The sequence below is a fragment of the Rhinichthys klamathensis genome, unplaced genomic scaffold (genome assembly GCF_029890125.1).
Source record: "Rhinichthys klamathensis goyatoka isolate OS25496 unplaced genomic scaffold, OSU_Roscu_1.1 h1tg000090l_1, whole genome shotgun sequence".
Classification (NCBI taxonomy): Eukaryota; Metazoa; Chordata; class Actinopteri; order Cypriniformes; family Leuciscidae; genus Rhinichthys; species Rhinichthys klamathensis.
The window spans coordinates 7,166,946-7,187,659 of record NW_026606629.1 but is presented as its reverse complement, the minus strand read 5'-3'; the positions used below and the strand labels follow the sequence as shown (position 1 = coordinate 7,187,659).

Here is a 20,714-nt window from a genome sequence, read left to right as displayed (position 1 = left end):
CAATGGTCACTCCTGATCATGACAACACACATTTATGCACAAAAGCATATTAAAATCAACAACTGGTTAGCACAGAGGTGTACAAATTTGTATTACAGCTCATATAAAGATTAATATGCTTTATAATGCAAGATAAAGTTGAAGTATAAGTGCACTTCAACCTCTGCTATGAATTCAGACGTTCTAGTCAACATGCGACTAAATAAAATCATTGGGATTACATTTATGAAGCAAAAGAAAATGAATGATATTTTATTTAAAGGCAACTATGCTATTAAGGCGAAACATCCACAAGCTTTTGTTCTTTCATCAACAACAATGACAAATGATTTCTCATCCACCATGCAGGCATTTAATGTTTTTTAGTAAGAGTAAAACAATAAATGACTCATTACACCTCTCTATGTATTTCTGTGATTGTTTCCATTTCATTTGATTCCTGTGCAAATAAATGATTGTGTGCTGATATCTTAGTCTTATCTATAAAAAGCTTTTAAACATCATCACTGTTATTGGACATGTCAATAGCGGGAATCACACTACGGGGGAAGTTGTCATAAGGGAACATGGCATCAAATAGCCTATCTGGTTGTTAAGTTGTGACATATCGAAAACCGTTTCGGTGTACAACAAGCCTCTACTCTGTTTCAAGTTAGAATACTATCTTAAAAAAAACGGTGTAAGAGCAGTATTCATTTATAACACAAATTTAAAACAAGATGCAGTCTCCAGACCCACAGTGTCTGGACACCAACATTTTAGAGATTCAGAAAAGATTAATCACTGTCTGGCCAACTGAGATTTTGCAATGGAGATAAAGTATTTTTCAGTACTGCACACCATAAGTGTATATAGCACGTTTGTTGTTGAGCATTTGAACACAGAAACAGGGATGCCAAACTTAACAACTGCTTTTCTGCTAAATTTAAATAGTATAACAATTATGGGTAACACTTTAAAATAATGTTAATATGTGACTTTGCAGGAAGTAATGCAAGACAAATGAGTAGTACTATATTAACACTTCAGCTAACTAATATGAAAACAAGATTAACTAATCAGTAAGAAATAGCACATTTAGGGCTGAGATAGTTCCTTATTACCGGTAGGTAATTAATGATTACTTAATGAGATTGGCCTCATTAAGAACTAATAACTATGAAAAATTATAAAGAATTACCAATTAATTACTAATCATAATATTAACGTGTCTGAGACATGAGAAATTTCTTTTTTTTTTATAACTCTGAATGTGGTCATAAAATGCATCCCTAATTAATAAAGTGTTATAGTTACTCCTCAAGAACTAGTGATCTGGAGTCTGAACCATAATTTTAAAGTGAAAAAAAAATAATGGTCCACATCACTAATTCCTGCAGAGTGACTAGATAATACTTGAGTAATTGTTATGCATTTTATGTGCACGTTCAGAGTAAAAAAAAAAAAGACAATCCGGTCTAGTCCAGATCACTAGTTCTTGAAAAGACACTAAGTAACACTTTTATGACCACATTTAGAGTAAAAAAGACACAAAAAGAAAGACTGCATGTCAACTAACTATCAGAGTATAAGTAGACTGTTAGGGTTAGTAGAATAATTTGCATGTACTTGCAAAGTATACTTAGAGACTGTCTCCTTAAAATCTATAACGCCTTATTTTGATGGTCCCCCAACATTTTGATGGTCCCCCAACAGACATTCTACTATAATGATTGGTAGTTGACCTGTTGCAAAGTTACTTATCGTTAGGAGAATGTCTAAAGTGGATTATAGAAATAAAGTGTTACCATAGTGTCCCGTAAATGTGCATGCATTTAGCTTTTTCTACTGCCTTTTTAGTGGGAGTGATTTGGAGGCATTGCTCTGCTTGAAATATCAGTTGCTTTGCTTTAACAACAACATTTTTAGATATATTTTATGGTGGGTTCTATGCATAGAGAAAACACTCTTCTGTAATTGGACTTTAGACTCAAAACCTTAGGCTATAGTGTTATTATGATATAAAAATGGTGACAACTTCCCCACGTGAGAAATAGCCTCGGTCTTCCCAATGTCTACCAAGGTGCAACTGCTGCAACATCAAATGAAAACAGACAATACTTCATTTGAATTCGCCTTTTCATAAATTAGAGGGTTACATCACAGGTACGATAGTATCCTACACTACTATTAACATACAGTGAATATTTACTGCCTACCTTCGTCACTCTACTGCCACACAAACCCCTCATAGAGAGGGCTGGGTTTATGTGAACCCAGCTATGGTTGGTTTCAATTATTTACATATGCGATTCTGATTGGGTAAAAAGCTTGTCAATCGCTACGGTGCTGAGCCTACGTAAGAAAATGGGCGGGTAAAGGCAGTGGGAGACAGAAAAAAACAAAAACAATCCGCCCGGGCGTCCATCTTGAATACAGTAAGCCAACGGTGACTGACAGCAACGGATAGTGAAATCGCGATAAATTGAGTTCGACCGCTCTAAAAAGTCAACCGACTGCGATCACCGGGAAAATACATTTTGAAGGATTACATTTAGTGACGTTATCTGTCAATTCCGTCTCATTTTTGGCGTCATATTCCCGACGGGGCTGATGAAGTTATTTCGGAGGCTGTACATGCTAAGCTTTATTCAGCCGTCGACATGTCTTAGTTTAAAACGAGTGCTTGTTTTAACTACCCACCTTAGCAGTTCTCGAAAAGCTTTGTGAGGTTGGTAATTGCAGGTTTGAGTCATTAACACCCGAATGGAATGTGGATATAGCGCGTTTGGCCATATTTAAGTCCTTCACTGTCAACTTGAGCTCGCGCGTGCGCTGAATCGTGCGCGTGACCCCATTTATCTATGATCAGTTATACTACATATATATTATATATATATATATTTAAAAAATAAAATAAAATTAAAAGCAAAGTAAGCGTGATGTGGAAATATCGTATAGGGATGTTAATTCCATTTTTATCCCCGTAAATATGCATGCATTTAGTGAACTGCCATAGACTTTTCAGGTGGGTGTGAGGCATTGCTCTGCTTGAAATATTAGTTCCTTTGTATTAATAACAATATTTTATACATATTTTATGGCGGGTTCTATGCATATGCTGTCCAGTTCTGTTCATTGGAAATGGGAGCTGGCCCATCTACTGAAAGATCTTATTGAACGGGCTCGTTTATTCTGAGCGCTCGACAGGGCAAGATTGTATAACGTTAGATATTATTCGTAGGAATTTCCTCGTTATTGATATGGGTTTTCCGGAAAACTGCATGGACAGTCATAGATCGCTTTATTTCGAAAAGCTCGTCTGCTTTAAATGAACTGTCACTAGTGGACACTTTGATGCCGTTTCCCAGTCGCTGAATCTGAGGACTATAATCTGCCATTGGATTTGTGCACTGCCATATATCACTGACTCGGTTACATGGATGTGTTTCACTGACTGCTGATCAGTAGTTCGAGGGGAAACTTGAATGCAGAGAGTCTTGGATTTTGTAGGACAAGACAGAAGATTGAAAAATGGGACCTGCAACGAAGCTGGCGTTTGGAGTGTTCCTCATCTCCTGCTCATCAGGTGGGTAATATGTTGTAACAACTCTAAATGCAATATGCATGTACAGAGTGTTCGTTTGTATCATGACATGTTTGTGTGTGTGTGTATGTGTGTGTATGTATGTGCCACCGGAGGCTGTTTCTCGTGTTACTCCGCATTGAGATCGAATTCACTGGTTTCTCGTAAAATAGCTACACAACACCATCTGAATATAATCTGAGCATGCACTATACATGAGCAGCGTTTACTGCTAGGATTGTGCAGCTTATTTTCTCAGTGACTGATCTGACAAGTTTCCAACATGAAGACCTGTTCAGTAAAGTTTAGAAAACACACTAGTGGTGTATTGAACTACTGTATGTTCATATAATATTGACCAATAGCATTGTGCTGGCTGCTGCTCATGCATGCATGCATGTTTTATATGTTGCATGTTAACCCCCCTCTACTGGTAGCTCTTATTTTTTAATTATTCATGGATAAGGACCGTTCAATTTATGTATATTAGTACATGAGTGGTTTAAAAAGGAATAAAATCATTTGATGAGGCCGGCTAGGCCAAAGGTCATTTGCATGTGAGAACATTAGATAAGATATGGCTGAAGTTACATGAGCACATTTAATGTGCACCTTTATGGTTATATTTATTCAGAAATATATTTAAGGAATAGTAAGGCAAACGGGGGATGTTTCTATACAGACTCAGTGTTCATGGTTTGAATTTTGGTTTTATTGAAAAAAAGAGGCACAATCTGTGCCTGTTCTCTGTGTTCCCACTACATCCTTCATTCTGGATCGCACTTGCCCACACAGCACTGCACTCTTTTGGCTACAGAGACAATTAATCAATACAATGTTATATTTGAGCGCATCACTTTGGTATTTATATCAGTCTAAAGGCAGAAATATTCATGAGCATCTGGGTAACATAAGAAACTGTATCTTATGGGTCACATTGCACATGCTCTCTCAGAGGAATCGGTGTAAACTAATGGGACGAGCATATAAACCATTATAGACCTACTTGTAGTGATATGAGGAACTTTTCACCTGATTGTTGTTTGAATCGTGTTTATGGATTTGTGTTGTATACTTGTGTTACACAACTGAATGCCTATTAGAGTTACTTCAGGATGTTACTGGATGTTTTGTCTGTATTTGGACCATTCTTGCTACTGTTCAGATGCCAATTGAAAAGTTCGATTTTGGTGTGCTGCATGTAAGTTTTCACAGACGTTTTTTTCCAAGACACGGGTTAATGCCTGCTGAAAGAATCAAGTCTAAGCACTTGCCCAGCCGAATGTAAATTAGGCCTATGCCTTAAAAGCCACAACTCTTAAAATAAATCACAACTGGCAACATCTGACCAAATGCACACAGAAAAACAGGAAGCTTAAAGAGGAATTTGTGAATTTATTTAATGGAGATTCTATAGATTTATCAATGCAGAATGACAGAAACAGTGTTTTTCTAATATAGATATATTTTACGTAGTAGGTGCAATGCTGTATTATTTGTTGTTATTGTTTTCAAATGGATTATTTTATGTCCGTTTGACAGGATAACATGAATTGTATGATGTTATTTATTTATTTTCAATTTTATTTTTCAACTTTTATGAGCGATCAGATTAATGTGCTCTGGTTGAAATCAAAGCATTAGAGTGAAAAGCTTACGCTTGTAGCTTGAATTGATGCATTACAAATCCACACTTGAGTTTTGGCATGGTTACATCCGTCCTTCGGATGAGACGTCCGTCCTTCGGAGTTAAACCGAGGTCCTGACTCTCTGTGGTCATTAAAAATCCCAGGATGTCTTTCGAAAGAGTAGGGGTGTAACCCTGGGATCCTGGCCAAATTTGCCCAGTGGCCACTGTCCATCATGGCCTCCTAATCATCCCCATATATATACCAATTGGCTTAATCACTATGTCTCCTCTCCACCAGTAAGCTGGTGTGTGGTGGGCGTTCTGGCGCAATATGGCTGCCGTCGCATCATCCAGGTGCATGCTGCACATTGGTGGTGGTTGAGGAGATTCCCCCTTCTATGTAAAGCACTTTGAGTGCCAAGAAAAGCACTATATAAATGTAATGAATTATTATTATTACATTTTGTAGACAGTAGCAGTAGCTGTTAGCAAACACACTTAATGCATCCATGCCAGCCCAGTACATGTCAGAAGTATAAAACCACTGGCAGTGTTTCCTCTAGGATTTTTTCCAGCCGTGGTGGCAGGCCCATTTCGCCAGGGGGAGGGGGCGTGGCCCATGAGTAATATTCCCATTGGCCACGCCCCCTTATCCCAGGTGTTTAAACCTCCCCTAACCATTATAACATGAAAGGCGCCAATAAGAGCGGCAAAGCGATTATGCGGATCCCGTGCGCAGAATGATGCACTTGAAGCAACGCGAAGTCACAGCGTGCAGCGCTTCGCATTGAAAGGTTCAAAGCACAAAGCGAAGAGATTATATCTATCTATGCTTAATGTATTATATCTATGCAACAGTTTATTAACCCTTTTCTTTGAACAGTTTTAAATTTCAGTTAACTTACAGTGCGCATGAAGAACAATTCATAGTGCTCTCTACTCTAGTGCTGTAGTAACAGACACCCGGGAGAAAGGAATATGATTTAGAAAGCGCTATAAACTCCAGCAAGATAAAGTAATTTTATGCAAACTATAGACCTTTATCCACAAATAAAGTATAATAATGGGAACATTGATCTTGAAGAGAGTGTCGTCGTGTTACTGTCGTAACCGAACGTGACGTGCTGTTTGAATGCTGAATGGAGAGATGAGTTTCCATTAACTTTAACTTAACGACTTAAATATACATTTTTACCTCACATTATGCTATTGAATGACTTTAGAAGTCTTGGAATATAGTGCGAAAACTTTATGGTGCTTTACAATGTTTTGGCTTAACAATAACACATACAATATCGAACCGAGAAGCTGCAGCCGTGGCGGGATGATTTTAGGTGTGGCGGCCCGCCACGGCAGAATGAATGTAGCGGAAACACTGCACTGGTACCTGTTACCTTGAAGTTGTTGTAAACCTACAACCTAAAAGTTGCAATAAGACACATTTGTTGTTGTTGTTGTTGTTGTTACTAATAACAACAATAATAATCATAATAACAGTTTAACTTTGTGAGTGGTGGTCACAGTGCCTCAGATCTGATGGATGATAACTAGGGCTGCCCCCTAATAGTCAACTAAACGTTAGTTGACGAGAAGAGGCTTAGGGCCATCCTTAAAAATATTCTTGTTTGCCGTAACCCGACCGACCCTGTCAAATTAGGACCGACCCAATTTTTTTTTTTTTTTTCTTTTAGTCCGACCGACTTGCCGGTTGTAAACTTGCATTAAGACCGACCGATTTTTTTTTTACTCTTCAAACAACTAATACAAATGCAATAAAATAATATACATTTATTATAGTAAGTATTGTGAATATAAATTGCGTAGGCTACGTTCTTTCTTTTAAGTAAAAACCCGTGGCGTCATCTATTATGATTATGTTTACACCATTGGTTTATGCATGTCACACTATGGCCTGTGCGTTCGTTTCGTTTCATTCACGGTCAATGGTTCACGCTCGGTGATGATGGCTGCGGCGCGGCTGCTTGTGAAATACGACTATGAGCCTACATTTAGTCGCTCATTATTCGAAATTCTTAATGGTCAAATAGGGAATCGATATTAACGGCCTTTTCTCGGAGCGCGTCCAGCTCGTCATGACATGCCCACCGCGAACGCGCGTCACACAGCAACTGCAGGCTCTGACAAACAAACACACATAAGTGTGGGAAGCCAAACACACCGAAAGGGGGACGAAACGGCGCGGTGTGTTACAGAGTTCGCGCTGCGCTGACTTGTAATCTGCGTGGCTCAATGGACCAAGACGCACGAGCGCGACAGACTCGACAGCGCAGGAGAAGTGTTTGCTTGCGCCAGCCAATGGTCAGAGCGGCGGGAGGGAACTAATCTCACCAGCGCCACGCTGACCAATAAAACAGCACATCCCATACCGAAATGTAGGCTACTAAATTGCACAAAAGAAAATCGACCATTCCATAATATGTCAGGACTACTTAATCGGCCTATAGTTTCCTACAATGCGCCTAGCTATTTGACCACACTGATTTCCGTTAATAATAGCAGATGTTTATGGGTCAAATCTCTCACTCTCTCCCTGCAACTTTTTGTTACCCTCCTTTCCTGCCCCTAGACCAGAAAGGGGGCTTGTAACCATAGGTTAAATTGGGGCGGAGCGCACCGGAGCGCAGCTCCGCCTCCTCGGGTCCACAACACACCCTGCCGGAGCTCAGCTCCGTCTCCTTCAGCACCAAATATATAAATTTTGTTGAGTGTATATAATGAAAGTTATGAAATAATTGGCTAATATTAACTCGAATTTGGTGCTGCAATGATTCGCCCATCGCAACGATGACCTTCTCGTCTGAGCTGCTTCAGCACTGACCCGCTCGTCAATGTCAAAATGTTTGAGTCCAATCAAAGCAAGTGGGATTTATGTTCACAGAAGCGCAAGCCGAGCGCGAATTCCAATGCGACGCTTCACGCTTCAGTTAACGGGCATACAGTGCGAGATCAGATGCAGCTAATCTAAACAGCTGTTTGTCGATAGAAGTTTTAAATGATCGACAGAAATACTCAGTTTGATCAAAGACAGTGGATACTATAAGCTCAATTTAACAACACAAGCACCATATTAAATATATTGCCATTATTATTGTAATATATTTGTATAACGTTACCTCGAATGTGTTCGACTTTTCACTGTTTGTATCACTCCGCTTGTTCATGTTTGCGCAACTTGCATCATTAAGCCAGAAGGCGGCGACAAGTGACTGTCTTTATGAGTGAACAATTGAACCATTGATTAAATGAACAGATTAGCTAGTCCAAAAATATTGATTAATTTAGGAAAGAAAAAGTAGCTGAAACTGATCTTTGATGCTCATACTAATTGCTCATATGCCTCTGGGCACAGAATGATTGCATTGGCGTTTGTTTAATAATCCTTGAATCATTTCTTATTTAAGGACATTCACGTTTCGAATATGTGATTGTGTATTGTCAACAATATGCATAAACATTCTGCATTTCCATTTTATAGTGTGGATCACTCATTGCGACATTTAAACTGATTCTCATGTTAAAGAATCTGTTATCTGATAAAATAGGCCTTCTTCATGCTGACCACTGACATGCTTTTAAAGCTACTGTTGTCCTTTTTTTTCTTTTTTTTTTTTGGCCTTCAAAACACCTTACAATGGACATGTTGAGATCAGGAAAAGCAAAATTTTCTTGGGGGGGGCATGCCCCCAAACCCCCCTAGCAAGATAATTTGTGGAACTTTTATTTATAAAAACACCCGTACGGCCCTGCGTGTCGGTGTGATTAAATCAAACAACAAACTGCAAAGAAATTGGCCCTGATTCTTTTAAATCAACACTTTTTCTTGTTTTTTAAAATATTTGCCAACCAATATTTTCAAACATGTTCAATTTCATACATTTCCGGAGGGTGAAATCCGTTGCTGTCTGTTAACATTAAAGAAAAAGAAAAAAAGAATTGTAAAGTATTTATCTTTGTTTAAATACGTACTCAACCCTACCTTACACATTAATACTGGAAAAAGAGCCTCTTTGGTGTAAAATGTGTTGTAAAATTATATGTTTATCTCTGTAAAGCTGCTTTGAAACAGTCCATTGTTAAAAGAGCTGTATAAATGAAGATGACTTGACTTGACTTGAAAACACATTAAGTCATTTTACGGCGCAATTTTGAATGATGACCATTCACCGTAAATAAGGGCTCCCCCTCCCTATAAAAGCCAATTTAACCACTGCTTGTAACAGTATGGGTCAAATGTAAACGAATGGTGCCAAACGCACTGTTTTATTGGTCGGCGCGGCGCTGGTGAGATTAGTCATTTTAATGTATTTGTTTCCCTCTGAAAATCCACTTTCATTGAAATCTAGTGGCTCCTTTTTTTTGTTTTGTTTGATTCTGCCTATTTTTTTCCAAATGAATGCAGCTGGAATTAATGCAATAAATATGTTTTTTTTTTTACAAAGATTTCAAATTGTTTGTGGTCTATAACCTGTATCAGAATGAGGTTCGCAATGGTGCGCCCGAAGGCATGGGGGTTGAAGACCCAGTCAGTGACGTCACGATATGCAAATTTGTTTAAATTCATACCGACCTAATCACCATGACCAAAATTATCCTTTTTTTTTTACATTGAATCTTGAAAAAAAAAAAATATAGACCTACCTACCGACCCTTTTTTTTTTTCTTTTTTGCTGTTACTGCAAACCAAAATATTTTTAAGGATGGCCTAGTCGACCAAGATTTTATTAGTTGGTTAGTTAGTAACTCCAATTGAAGTGGCAAAGTCACGCAGTCCGTGAGGGACAGATCGTTAACTGCGGGTCCTTGTGGTAATTAGCCTACAGTATGTCGGGCAGGAAATCCAAACGTTCACCTATCATCCATCGACCTCAAATATGGCTTATCATTTAAAACATGTAAGTAGTAACAACTTTACTTGACCGCTCGCTCTAACGTTAATCTAGATAAATGAGCTATAGCTAGTAGGGGTGGAACGGTACACAGAAGTCACGGTTCGGTTCATACCTCGGTTCAGACATCACGGTTCGGTACGATTTCGGTACAATGGAGGGAAAAGCAAAACAAAAATGCAGAAGGCATTGTATTTTTTAAATAAGTTTTATTAATAAAGGCATAGAACCAGTTTATTTGTAGTGCACTGACAATAGTTTTATATAATTAGTTTATTAATTAAATTAATAAAAAGACAAAAAGACCTTGCGATATGTTTGGTAATTGTACCTGAATTAATTTAAAATTAATTTGCTACATTTCAGATCAATATATTTGTTTTCCTTAATTTTAATTAACATTATTAATTAACAATGTAACATTATTCTCATCTGAATTATAAATAATTGATTTCTGTATAAAATAATACTACCATTAATAACACATTCGATTTTCTTTTTTAATCAATGTAGAATGTTTAAGATTAGTGCTCCGAGGACAAGAAATGAAAACCAATGCGATGAATGTCCAAAAGATGGCACCCACAGACTGTTTTGAAATGGAGTTGGATAAATATGTTTTGCTTTTAAAACAGTGTGTGTGTGTGTGTGTGAGAGAGAGAGAGAGAGAGAGAGAGAGAGAGAGAGAGAGAGAGAGAGAGAGAGAGAGAGAGAGAGAGAGAGAGAGAGAGAGAGAGAGAGAGAGAGAGAGAGAGAGAGAGAGAGAGAGAGAGAGAGAGAGAGAGAGAGAGAGAGATATTTTGGTTGGGTGACAGTTGTAGGTTACAGTTTGACAAGAGTTTACAGTGTGACAAAAGCACAATGTTGTGTTTTATTGCGAGTGTACACAAATATAAGTAAACACTTTGCAGGTTTAATGATATGTATGAACAAAATGACGGAGTATGTTTTTTATGTTTCCACTGTTCGATCGCGGCCGCGCCTCTCTCTCTCTCTCACACACACACACACACACACACACACACACACACACACACACACACACACACACACACACATGCCAGCATTGCAATCTTGACATCGCAGCCTGTTCATTATGTGGTCACACCAAACGCGAATAGAGCGTTAAATTCGCGTCTGTCGCGTCTAGTTCGACGCTAGTCCAAAGCGAATAGGACGCGCGTATAAAGCCAACGTTTGAAGTGAACGCGCGTTCAGAGCAAAGCCGATGGTACAGATTATGTGTCCCTAAGGAACCCGCGTATGTAACAGTAGTTCCGCATTACATTAATTAATTTCCACGCGAGTTTTATTTATTTTTATACCGTGTATTCTCCGTGTAAATTCGTGCACCGAACCGTGACCCCCGTACCGTTTCGGTTCGGTACGAATACATGTACCGTTCCACCCCTAATAGCTAGCTATAATTAGGTGTTTCGAGGTGTTATAATTATTTATTTGTGTGGAGTGTGGAAGCTAAAGTATTAGCCGGCGCAAGTATGCATTTTGTCCTGATAACAGCGGAAACAACTTAGAAGACTCTGTCATTTTTGGTCATACAGATAAGAATACATCGTTCGAAACTATTTTTATTTGTGTAAACTCACAATAACAACAAAACTTTGTAAAATAAAGAAAACAAACAGGATGCTTTTTCTGCCGTCTCGATCTCTGTGAACTAGAGCGCGTCACAAAAATGAACCGAAACTCAGCTTATAGGCTATTTGCCTCACAAACATTAGATATCTATAGAATGCTTGAAATGTCTACGTTTAAATGAACCAATTCAAATAAAAATATAAAAATGTAATTATGTAATCCGTATGAAAGGTGCATTTCTTTCTAAAGGCGCATCCACTATACAGTGGAGATGGTGAGTCAGCATCTTTGCAACCGACACTGACTCAGAAACCACTAGTTTATCAAATAATTAAAATGTTTCCTCGCTATTTTTTCCAACACATTTATAATCATTACTTTTACCGATGCTTTGCGGAAAACTATGCGTTCGCTTAAAGCGTGGAATAGGCATATTACACCTATATTAAAGGTTAAGTATTCCCCCCAGTATATTTAAGTAATTGAACGTATTCGTGGAATCAGTCGACTAATGATGAAAAATCTTTAGATGGGGGCAGCCCTAATGATAACATACTTTAAGAGTGAAGTGATGCACTTTATTTTATGATATAATGTTGACCACATAGCCTACTTCTTAGTTGAACTTCCAAACTTTATTTAGTGGTTTCTGTTTCCTGTATCTGTTTTTCTCGTAAATATTTACTAGCTATTATAAGTAAATGCCATGGTCAGCTGTTTTTCATGGGACCTTTGATGGAATTGAGTTCCTTGCAAGTTTAACATTTAAAGCAAACAAAAAAGTGTGTGTGCCTTCCAGAATGCATCTTGATTTGGCAGTGTGCATTAAAATGACACATTTATGCACAGCATTATGTACGCTTGTGATTGTGTTACTGTTTTAGACTAGCTACATACTGACTGGAGTGCAGAATAGAAGTAATGGTGGTTGCTCTTCCACTGTCTTATTCACTGTAATCTGTCAGCACAGCTGTTGTGGATAAGATGGGTTACATTTATTTCCCTTGTATAACACCCGGACAGCTTAGCTGGGGTCATTGTACAGCGACACAACTTCTAAAACAAATCCCCAAAACAAAGTTCTTTCAGTGTTGTGGATAACATTCATTTACTCCAGAAATCCTCTTTTTTTACAGCCACAACAGGGTTGCTGATGGGCAAATCGATAAATGTGCATTTGGATACAGTAGCTGGTTTTTGTTGTGAGACTAAAAAAAGAGAGAGAATTTTTTTTACTCAAAAAGTATGTTCACCATCATCTTCTTACTTGCTTAGTTCTTTTTTGTACGTATGTGATGCGTGAACGTACTTGAAGGCTACAAGGCTATTGTTTGTGTAGGTGCAGAAGAAAATAGTCATAAACTGATGGTTGCTGTCTTCCTTTTATTTAAATTTTCTTGCAATTTCTGGAATAATGTGTTAACTTAATTTACTCTTTAACATGGTCATTTGGATTAACCCTTTCATACGCAAGTTAAAAAAAAATCTAGTTGAGCCCCATGAGTTTTTTAAAGGGTTAGTTTACCCAGAAATGAAAATTCTGTCATTAATTACTCACCCTCCTCTTCGGAACACAAATTAAGATATTTTTTATGAAATCCGAGAGCTTTCTGACCCCTCCATAGACAGGTTTACCGTCTCTGTGTAAACGATAAAAATGTGAATTTGTGAAAACGGTGACGTCATGCACATGCGTATTACGTATTTACAGCGTGTATCTTGACAAAGTGACATCGCCAACTACTGACCTGGCATGCATAATACAGCCTTTTTAATCAGTTTCGCAGATCCGTGTGAACGGGGATAGTTTTGACAACATTGTCATCTGTTTTTAGTACATTGTTGTCATGTAAACATGTAATTTAAACTACCTTATTAAATAACTACACTGACAGTGGCTGCTGTTCAGTTTGCATGCTGCTGCTCTCCTTCTACTCGCTTCACTCACAACTCTTCCCTCTCTTCATTAAAGCATCAGGTGAAGGGTTGCCAGATATCACAAAAAAAGCAAAACAGGCCCCTTAACTCAAAATAATAAACACAGACATGGCAAAAACTGTACCAGAGGGAAAAAAAAATCCAATAATACCAATATCCTATAATACCAATATCCTAAAAAATGAAAAGGCAGGAAATAGTTTTTTTATAGCATAACTAATGCATTAAATATAATTCATAATTTATTATGAATAAAATAGTTCAATATAAAATATTTAGATATTATACATTGATTGATGAAGTAAAACAATAACATGAGATTGAAAAATAATAATTCAACAAAACTTTAATTAAAGTTTAATTACACAATTACAATTGGGGGCACAGGTTTTGTTATATATAAGGAGGAGGACTTCAGAGAAAATAAATTAAATAAGATTCAAAATGTAGTTTAGAATCCAAATCTAAAATCAAATCTATGCATTGCATATATCGAATCAAAATTAGATTCAAAATCGAGAATCGATTTTTAATCGAATCGTGAGATTCCAAAAGATTCCGACCCCTACTAGTAACCGAGCGGTAGGCTATGTTTGAGCCGCGCCTCACAGCTCACACCCTCTGCAGCTCTGGTAGATCTGTGGATGAACGCATTATATGAAGTGGCAGACAACTAGTTGTCCAGTGCAGTTTCGTTCATTCAGCGCTGGTTGGTGGAGAATGCGGTTGAGAGTCCTGAAAATGTGCAGGTGTCAGTTTGGTTATAGAATGGAATTGTCACGCACGCTCATAAAAACCAAAACGCTGTATGAACGCATTAGATCTGTGAATTTGTATGTGTTTTAGTGTGTTTATTGTGCATGATCTGTTATCAGTTATGATCAATTATGATCTGGTGTTTTTCCACCAAAAATAAAAGCCCTATGGTCTGCTGTTCTATACAATTATTTTTAATAATAATAATATTAATTATTATACTTATTCTTATTATTAAATATGTGATTATTTTATTATTTTAAAGTGCAATATGGGGTGGTTCAGCTTTTTCTTGTTCTTTTCCCTTTTCCTTGCCTTGTTCTTATCTGCTCAAATATCCTTTTTTACTGTGGGCACACTGTACATCATATGTGCATTATTGTACCATTAGGAAAAAACATACAAAATAAGCAGTTGTTACAACTTCTGCCTTACTGAACTTGACCTTAGTCTTCCGAAGTTGGTTTATCTCCGTAAAGTATCTTTACCCAGATGTAATCAGTGTTCTCGGCTGCACCATGTTTCTTTAATGCCAGTCGGATGGATGTTTTCATCCCAGTATCAAATGTCTGTATGAACCCATGTGCTGTGCAGTTTGTCGCACTGTTATAAAACAATTCTCATTTACCCCATTAAGTAAAGTCACAGCGCTAATATTCAAACAGATGGACTACAAAAGAAGAATGGACTTTCCGTATGCAGGAAGAGAGTTTAAAAATGGAAAGTCTTTCGTTTAAAGTTATTCTTATTGATCCATGCAATCTTGATGATACAAACACATTATAATTTGATTCTTCTCTCTTTTTTTTCCGCCTAAAGCGCTAATGTGTGATTGATAGCTTGACCTTGTGTTGCTTTGCAGTGTATTTTGATCCTCGCCAACTGGACTTCCATGACATAGGCAGGTTGCAGCCACTGTTGCCCAAGATGCAGATGCCTCTGTGAATAATTTACAACCACGGTTGACCACTGCTGACGGAAGGGCTATTTGAAATCAAATGTGCTGCCTTTGTCCTCTAACAGTCTGCTTTGACCCGTGCCATAGTTTTCTTATTTCTTGTTGACAGACAGTAAATCATGATCGAGTAAATCAACCCATCAGTTTCTCAGTGTAACAGCAGACATGTTTAGGGCTTTTAGCGTTAAAAATCTGCTTGGCCTAAATATTCTGTATATGAATCGTTTTTCAAAGGATAGCAGATTAAACCTGTCATCTCTCAACGCGTTTGCAACCCCTGAACAAGATTTCCAAGTGTTTTCAAACATTTCTGTACATGAATTTCACTGTTTGAACTTTCAGTGCGACACAAAGTCTAGTTGTTTTCTGACAGCTAGGCACAGAAACAAAGGCCGATCCAGTTTGTTTTTTGAGTGTGATCGTTCATGTCATGAGCTTTCAGACAGTCCTTTGGTGGTGGAGGGGAATCAAAGCAGATTAAAGGGATTTGCAGCAAAAAGTATGTTAAACATGATTGACAGCTGATTGACTTGAATGCAAAAATTGTATATTGGCAGATCAGTGGTGTCCGGATCTATTCGCTTATTCAAAAATAAAAAATTAAAGTTACATTTTAATGATGAAAAATAAAAAGTTTCAAAAGCCTGAAATTCTTGACAAAATAATTGAGCTGTTTATATATATATATATATATATATATATATATATATATATATATATATATATATATATATATACTGTATATATAGGGCTGCAACAACTAATCGATAATAAACGGAGCAATTCCAATAGGGTCCTCACACCATCAGTGCTCGGGCCCTAATGAAAGTCATCGACAACGAAAATGTCATTATCGATTAGTCGCGTCTGCCCACCGTGCACTGAAAATGTACTCTGTTACTAACGTAACCTCGGTTCTCTCTAGAAGAGGGAACGAGTACTGATCTTACGCTAGGGGAAAACCTCTTTTCCACGAGATATTGAAGCCAAAAATTATCCTTAATTTTGAATTAATGTAAAACGCGTTGCGGCAGCATACAGACATAGGCAAGGCAGCTCGCGTGCCTATTGGCTGTCCTGCAGCAACTGCAGCAGCCTATCGAGAGAGGCCCTTGGTGACGTCAGATCCAATGGGGGCGCTTCGCGCCCACTACGTCACCTCCCGCCAAAGCGGGCGTGCCTGGGCCTATAAATAGAGCTCGATGGGCTGATATAATCTGGTTTTTCATTGCCGAAGCGAACCAGAGCGTAGTCAAGATACGCAGTACTCGTTCCCTCTTCTAGAGAGAACCGAGGTTACGTTAGTAACCGAGTGCGTTCTCTTATGAGAGGTTCTCTCGTACTGCGTAATATCTTACGCTAGGGGAACACAGTTTAAAACGCCGTGCGTGCTGGGTTTCAACACCAAAGTCCCAAGGGAAGGTGCCCGGGGCTCATATAGTGCATAATCACCAGGGACTCACAAAGAGTCTGAGAGGAGAGGCTAGAAGCGTCATTCCCAATAAGTTAGCATCCTAAGGGAGCTAATTACATCAACAGTGTTCCACACAGTCAGGGTGAAAATGTTCGGCCTGAACTGGGTAACAGTATGGGTCTTACTTTTGCCCATGGAGTAATTTTATCGATCAGCGAGCGGTGCTCAAGCGGTTGTAGTATTCTGAGCCGAAGCAACGGGGCAGACAATACTGATTTTAGACCGAAAGTAGTTTAGCCTGTAAGGCGGGAACCTCTAGGTTATAAAACCTTATAAATGTAGACGGGGAGGCCCAGCCTGCCGCCATACAGATATCCTGCAAGGTAATCCCACTAGACCAAGCCCACGACGAGGCCATGCCTCTTGTGGAGTGCGCTCTTAACACCTAAAGGACACTTCAAGCAGGTACGGCGACTGAAGGCGGCGAGATGAAGGCCAGCGTCTTCAAATGCAAGGCTCGTCCCGCAGAAAGCTTTTCTCAGACGGCGCGGCTTCTTCACTCCGGATCCAGCGCTGCGTGAGCTTCGCTGAAGAGATGAAAAATCAGATTATATCAGCCCATCGAGCTCTATTTATAGGCCCAGGCACGCCCGCTTTGGCGGGAGGTGACGTAGTGGGCGCAAAGCGCCCCCATTGGATCTGACGTCACCAAGGGCCTCTCTCGATAGGCTGCTGCAGTTGCCGTAGGACAGCCAATAGGCACGCGAGCCGCCTTGCCTATCTGTATGCTGCCACAACGCGTTTTACATTAATTCAAAATTAAGAATAATTTTTGGCTTCAATATCTCGTCGAAAAGAGGTTTTCCCCTAGCGTAAGATATTACGCAGTATAAGAGAACCTCTCGTAAGAGAACTTTCGCCAGTCACGTCAAATTACAGTACTGAATAACGCATTTCTATGGACAAAATGCATCTAAAAATAGTGGGGGAAATAGAGTGAGCTGTTGAGGGATAGGTGTGTGATCCAAGCTGGCCAAAACATGAGAATTCTTTATTTTAAGCTTCAAACTAATGCATAACAGTCCCTCCAGAAAAACGCGATTATGTGATCGGTGAATTCAATGCATAATCAGCCAAAGTCCGCATATTTATGCGGGGGTCGCATTTTTTCAAATACTCCGCAATTTTGCCACATAAATTGCTGATTTCTTAGCAGAAAGTTGGAAAATGTTGTGTTTGCTTCACACAAGAGCAGCCATTTCCCCCTGTTGCCATGGGAACGTTATAAAGTGACGTAATTATGCGACGTGAACATCATCGAAAAGCTGTAAAACAGGAGCACACTTTATTTTTAAATATTTCATTTATTCATTTTTACTGAAGTTGTAGCATATTCCTCTAGTAAAGCTACAGAACTTGTTTGACTCATCAATGTTTTGTAAGTTTGATGTGTTTATTAAGGTCTTGTAACGCGTTGTGTCGGGAAGAAAAATAGGGATAGCTCAAAGCTGAAGTTATTGCAGAGGCCAGACAGACTCACGGAGGCGATTAGCATCTCACAACTCGCACTTTATTCCCAAATCGAACTCGTATAACTGTCTGTCACACGTTCTACCGTCCACATCGTTACTTGATAAACAAAATAAGATAAAAGAAGTAGCATCAAACAGAAATTACCCGCACACATGGGGTGTTCGAGGCGCATGGCACATACAATATAATAACGTTACTGCAGACAGTTTAACAGGGACCGCGCAGCTCTTAAAGGGGCCACACCTTATTTCCACTCCTTACAGTCTGAAATAAAACAAGATGAGAAATTAAATATTTCCAGCACTTTCTGTGATGTAGTATGCTTGCTTATCATAGGAAGTAATAAGAAATGACTCTTTACATTAAGGTAGTAGCCTAGTGAGAACAGGGTATTGGGGGAATCACTTTTTTTCCTCTTTTTCATCAAACCGCAGTTTTTGCACGTTCCCGCAATTTTTGCACGTTCCCGCAATTTTTGCAAGTTCCCGCAATTTTTGCAATTTCCCGCAATTTTTGCAATTTCCCGCAATTTTTGCAAGTTCCCGCAATTTTTGCAAGTTCCCGCAATTTTTGCAAGTTCCGTTCCCGCAATTTTTGCAAGTTCCCGCAATTTCATCGCAAAAAATTGCATAAATATCCCGCATATTCCATCGCATTTTTAAAGAAAACGGGCCGCATAATCAAGGATTTTTTGCCCGCAACAATCACAAAAAACTCCGCGTTTTTCTGGAAGGACTGGCATTTGCGTAGCCTAATGTGTAACATGGCTTGCCTGTCAGGTGTTTTGACAGATGCATGTGCTGTTTAATGTGTGATATGTTTCCTTGGCGCAAAACTTTCGTTTTGCTTTATAGCTCTTTTGTACATAGTATAGATATATATTTACTATGTTTTCATAGCAATCAGTTGGCAAACATCATTGTTTGAACATCAGCTTTGGCCAGGATGTGGAATAGTGGTTTTTAAAAATAAAAAAATAAAAATTGGGCTTTTTAATCCGATTAATCGAAGAAATAATCGGCCAACTTATCGATTATCAAAATAATCGTTAGTTGTAGCTCTAATCCAGTCGCACTATACATTCCTAGCCCATATATATATTAGGGATGCACGATATAGGATCTTGGCCGATATTCGATATGCCGATATTTTCAGACTAATTTTGCCCGATGCCGATACCGATACCGATATATTTGTGTGTTTTTTTTAAGTGCAAAAAAAGCTTATTAAAGCTTCTATTAAAGTTCTCAGTCAAGAGCAGTGAGTGATTTCCTCTTTGTGTTTTGTTGTTTTATTAACATTAACGAGATAGTTCTCCCCAAAATTTAAATTGTCATCATTTACTCTCTCAAGTTTCTTTCTTCTGTTGAAATTATAAAAGTTATTTGGAAGAATGTGGCTAACCAAACAGTTGCTGTACTTCAGTGACTTCCATAGTATATTTAAGCACAAGAAAGAAATGAATACAGGTTTGGAACAACATTGGAGTGAGTAAATAATGACAGAATTTTTATTTCTGGGTGCAGTGTCTCTTTAAGGACAAGCGGCAGCATATTATACTGTCTCTTTAAGAACTGCACGCGACGCGTCTAATATACACGCATTTGACAAGCAGATTTTCTCTGTTTGCTTTCACTTTAGACATAACCAACTTTGTTTATGTAAACCGTGTGTGTATTTGACAGTATCAGCGCAATAAGACTCGAAAGATTAGTCCAGTATGCAGACTCTGTGACAGGCTTTTAGTTCCTGTGAGCGTCGGGTGTAACGCGCTCAGAAAAGCGGATGTTAGAACAGCGCATCAGCACGTGAATGATATGTTTACCTAGCAAGACTTTGACGCACATGCAAATAATGAACTTTTGTGAATTGCGGTGTCCTGTGACCGTGAGTGTAACTCTACCTCTGCGTTTACATGTGATGTGATGTGAATGTACGTCGCGTTGTACAGTATGTTGAGATGAAGGCGCCAGAATTGAACTGATAGAATGCACGATACTATGATTTTTCTTCAAAAGCAGATCGTGGAGACATTTTAATCGTCCACGATCAAAAACCGTGAGACGCACACCCCTAGTTGGAAGTTTAAGTTGCTGGCGCTCATGCTTCGTTCGCGTCACGTGCGCATAGGAAACACGCCACCCTATCGGCAAGGCTCATCGGCAGAAATATTCATATCGGCCGATGCCGATGATGGTCATTTTAAGCTTTTATCGGCCGATACCGATGTTGTCCCGATATCATCGTGCATCCCTAATATATATATATATATATATAATATATATATATCGTAGCAAACCCGATACATATATATATATATATATATATATACACTCACCGGCCACATTATTAGGTACCCCATGCTAGTAACGGGTTGGACCCCCTTTTGCCTTCAGAACTGCCTCAATTCTTCG

General features: G+C 38.7%; 1 protein-coding gene across 4 annotated transcripts in view; it reads left to right on the top strand.

The window, feature by feature from the left end:
• Positions 1-2,382: 2,382 nt before the first annotated feature.
• acvr2aa (activin A receptor type 2Aa) overlaps positions 2,383-20,714 on the top strand; it is a 78,707-nt gene continuing 60,375 nt past the window's right edge. For all 4 annotated transcript variants that reach the window (XM_056252034.1, XM_056252033.1, XM_056252032.1 and 1 more), the window contains exon 1: positions 2,383-3,568. In XM_056252034.1, coding sequence (XP_056108009.1) covers positions 3,514-3,568 — 55 coding nt within the window. In that variant the 5' untranslated portion in view covers positions 2,383-3,513. The remainder of the gene's footprint in view (positions 3,569-20,714) is intronic.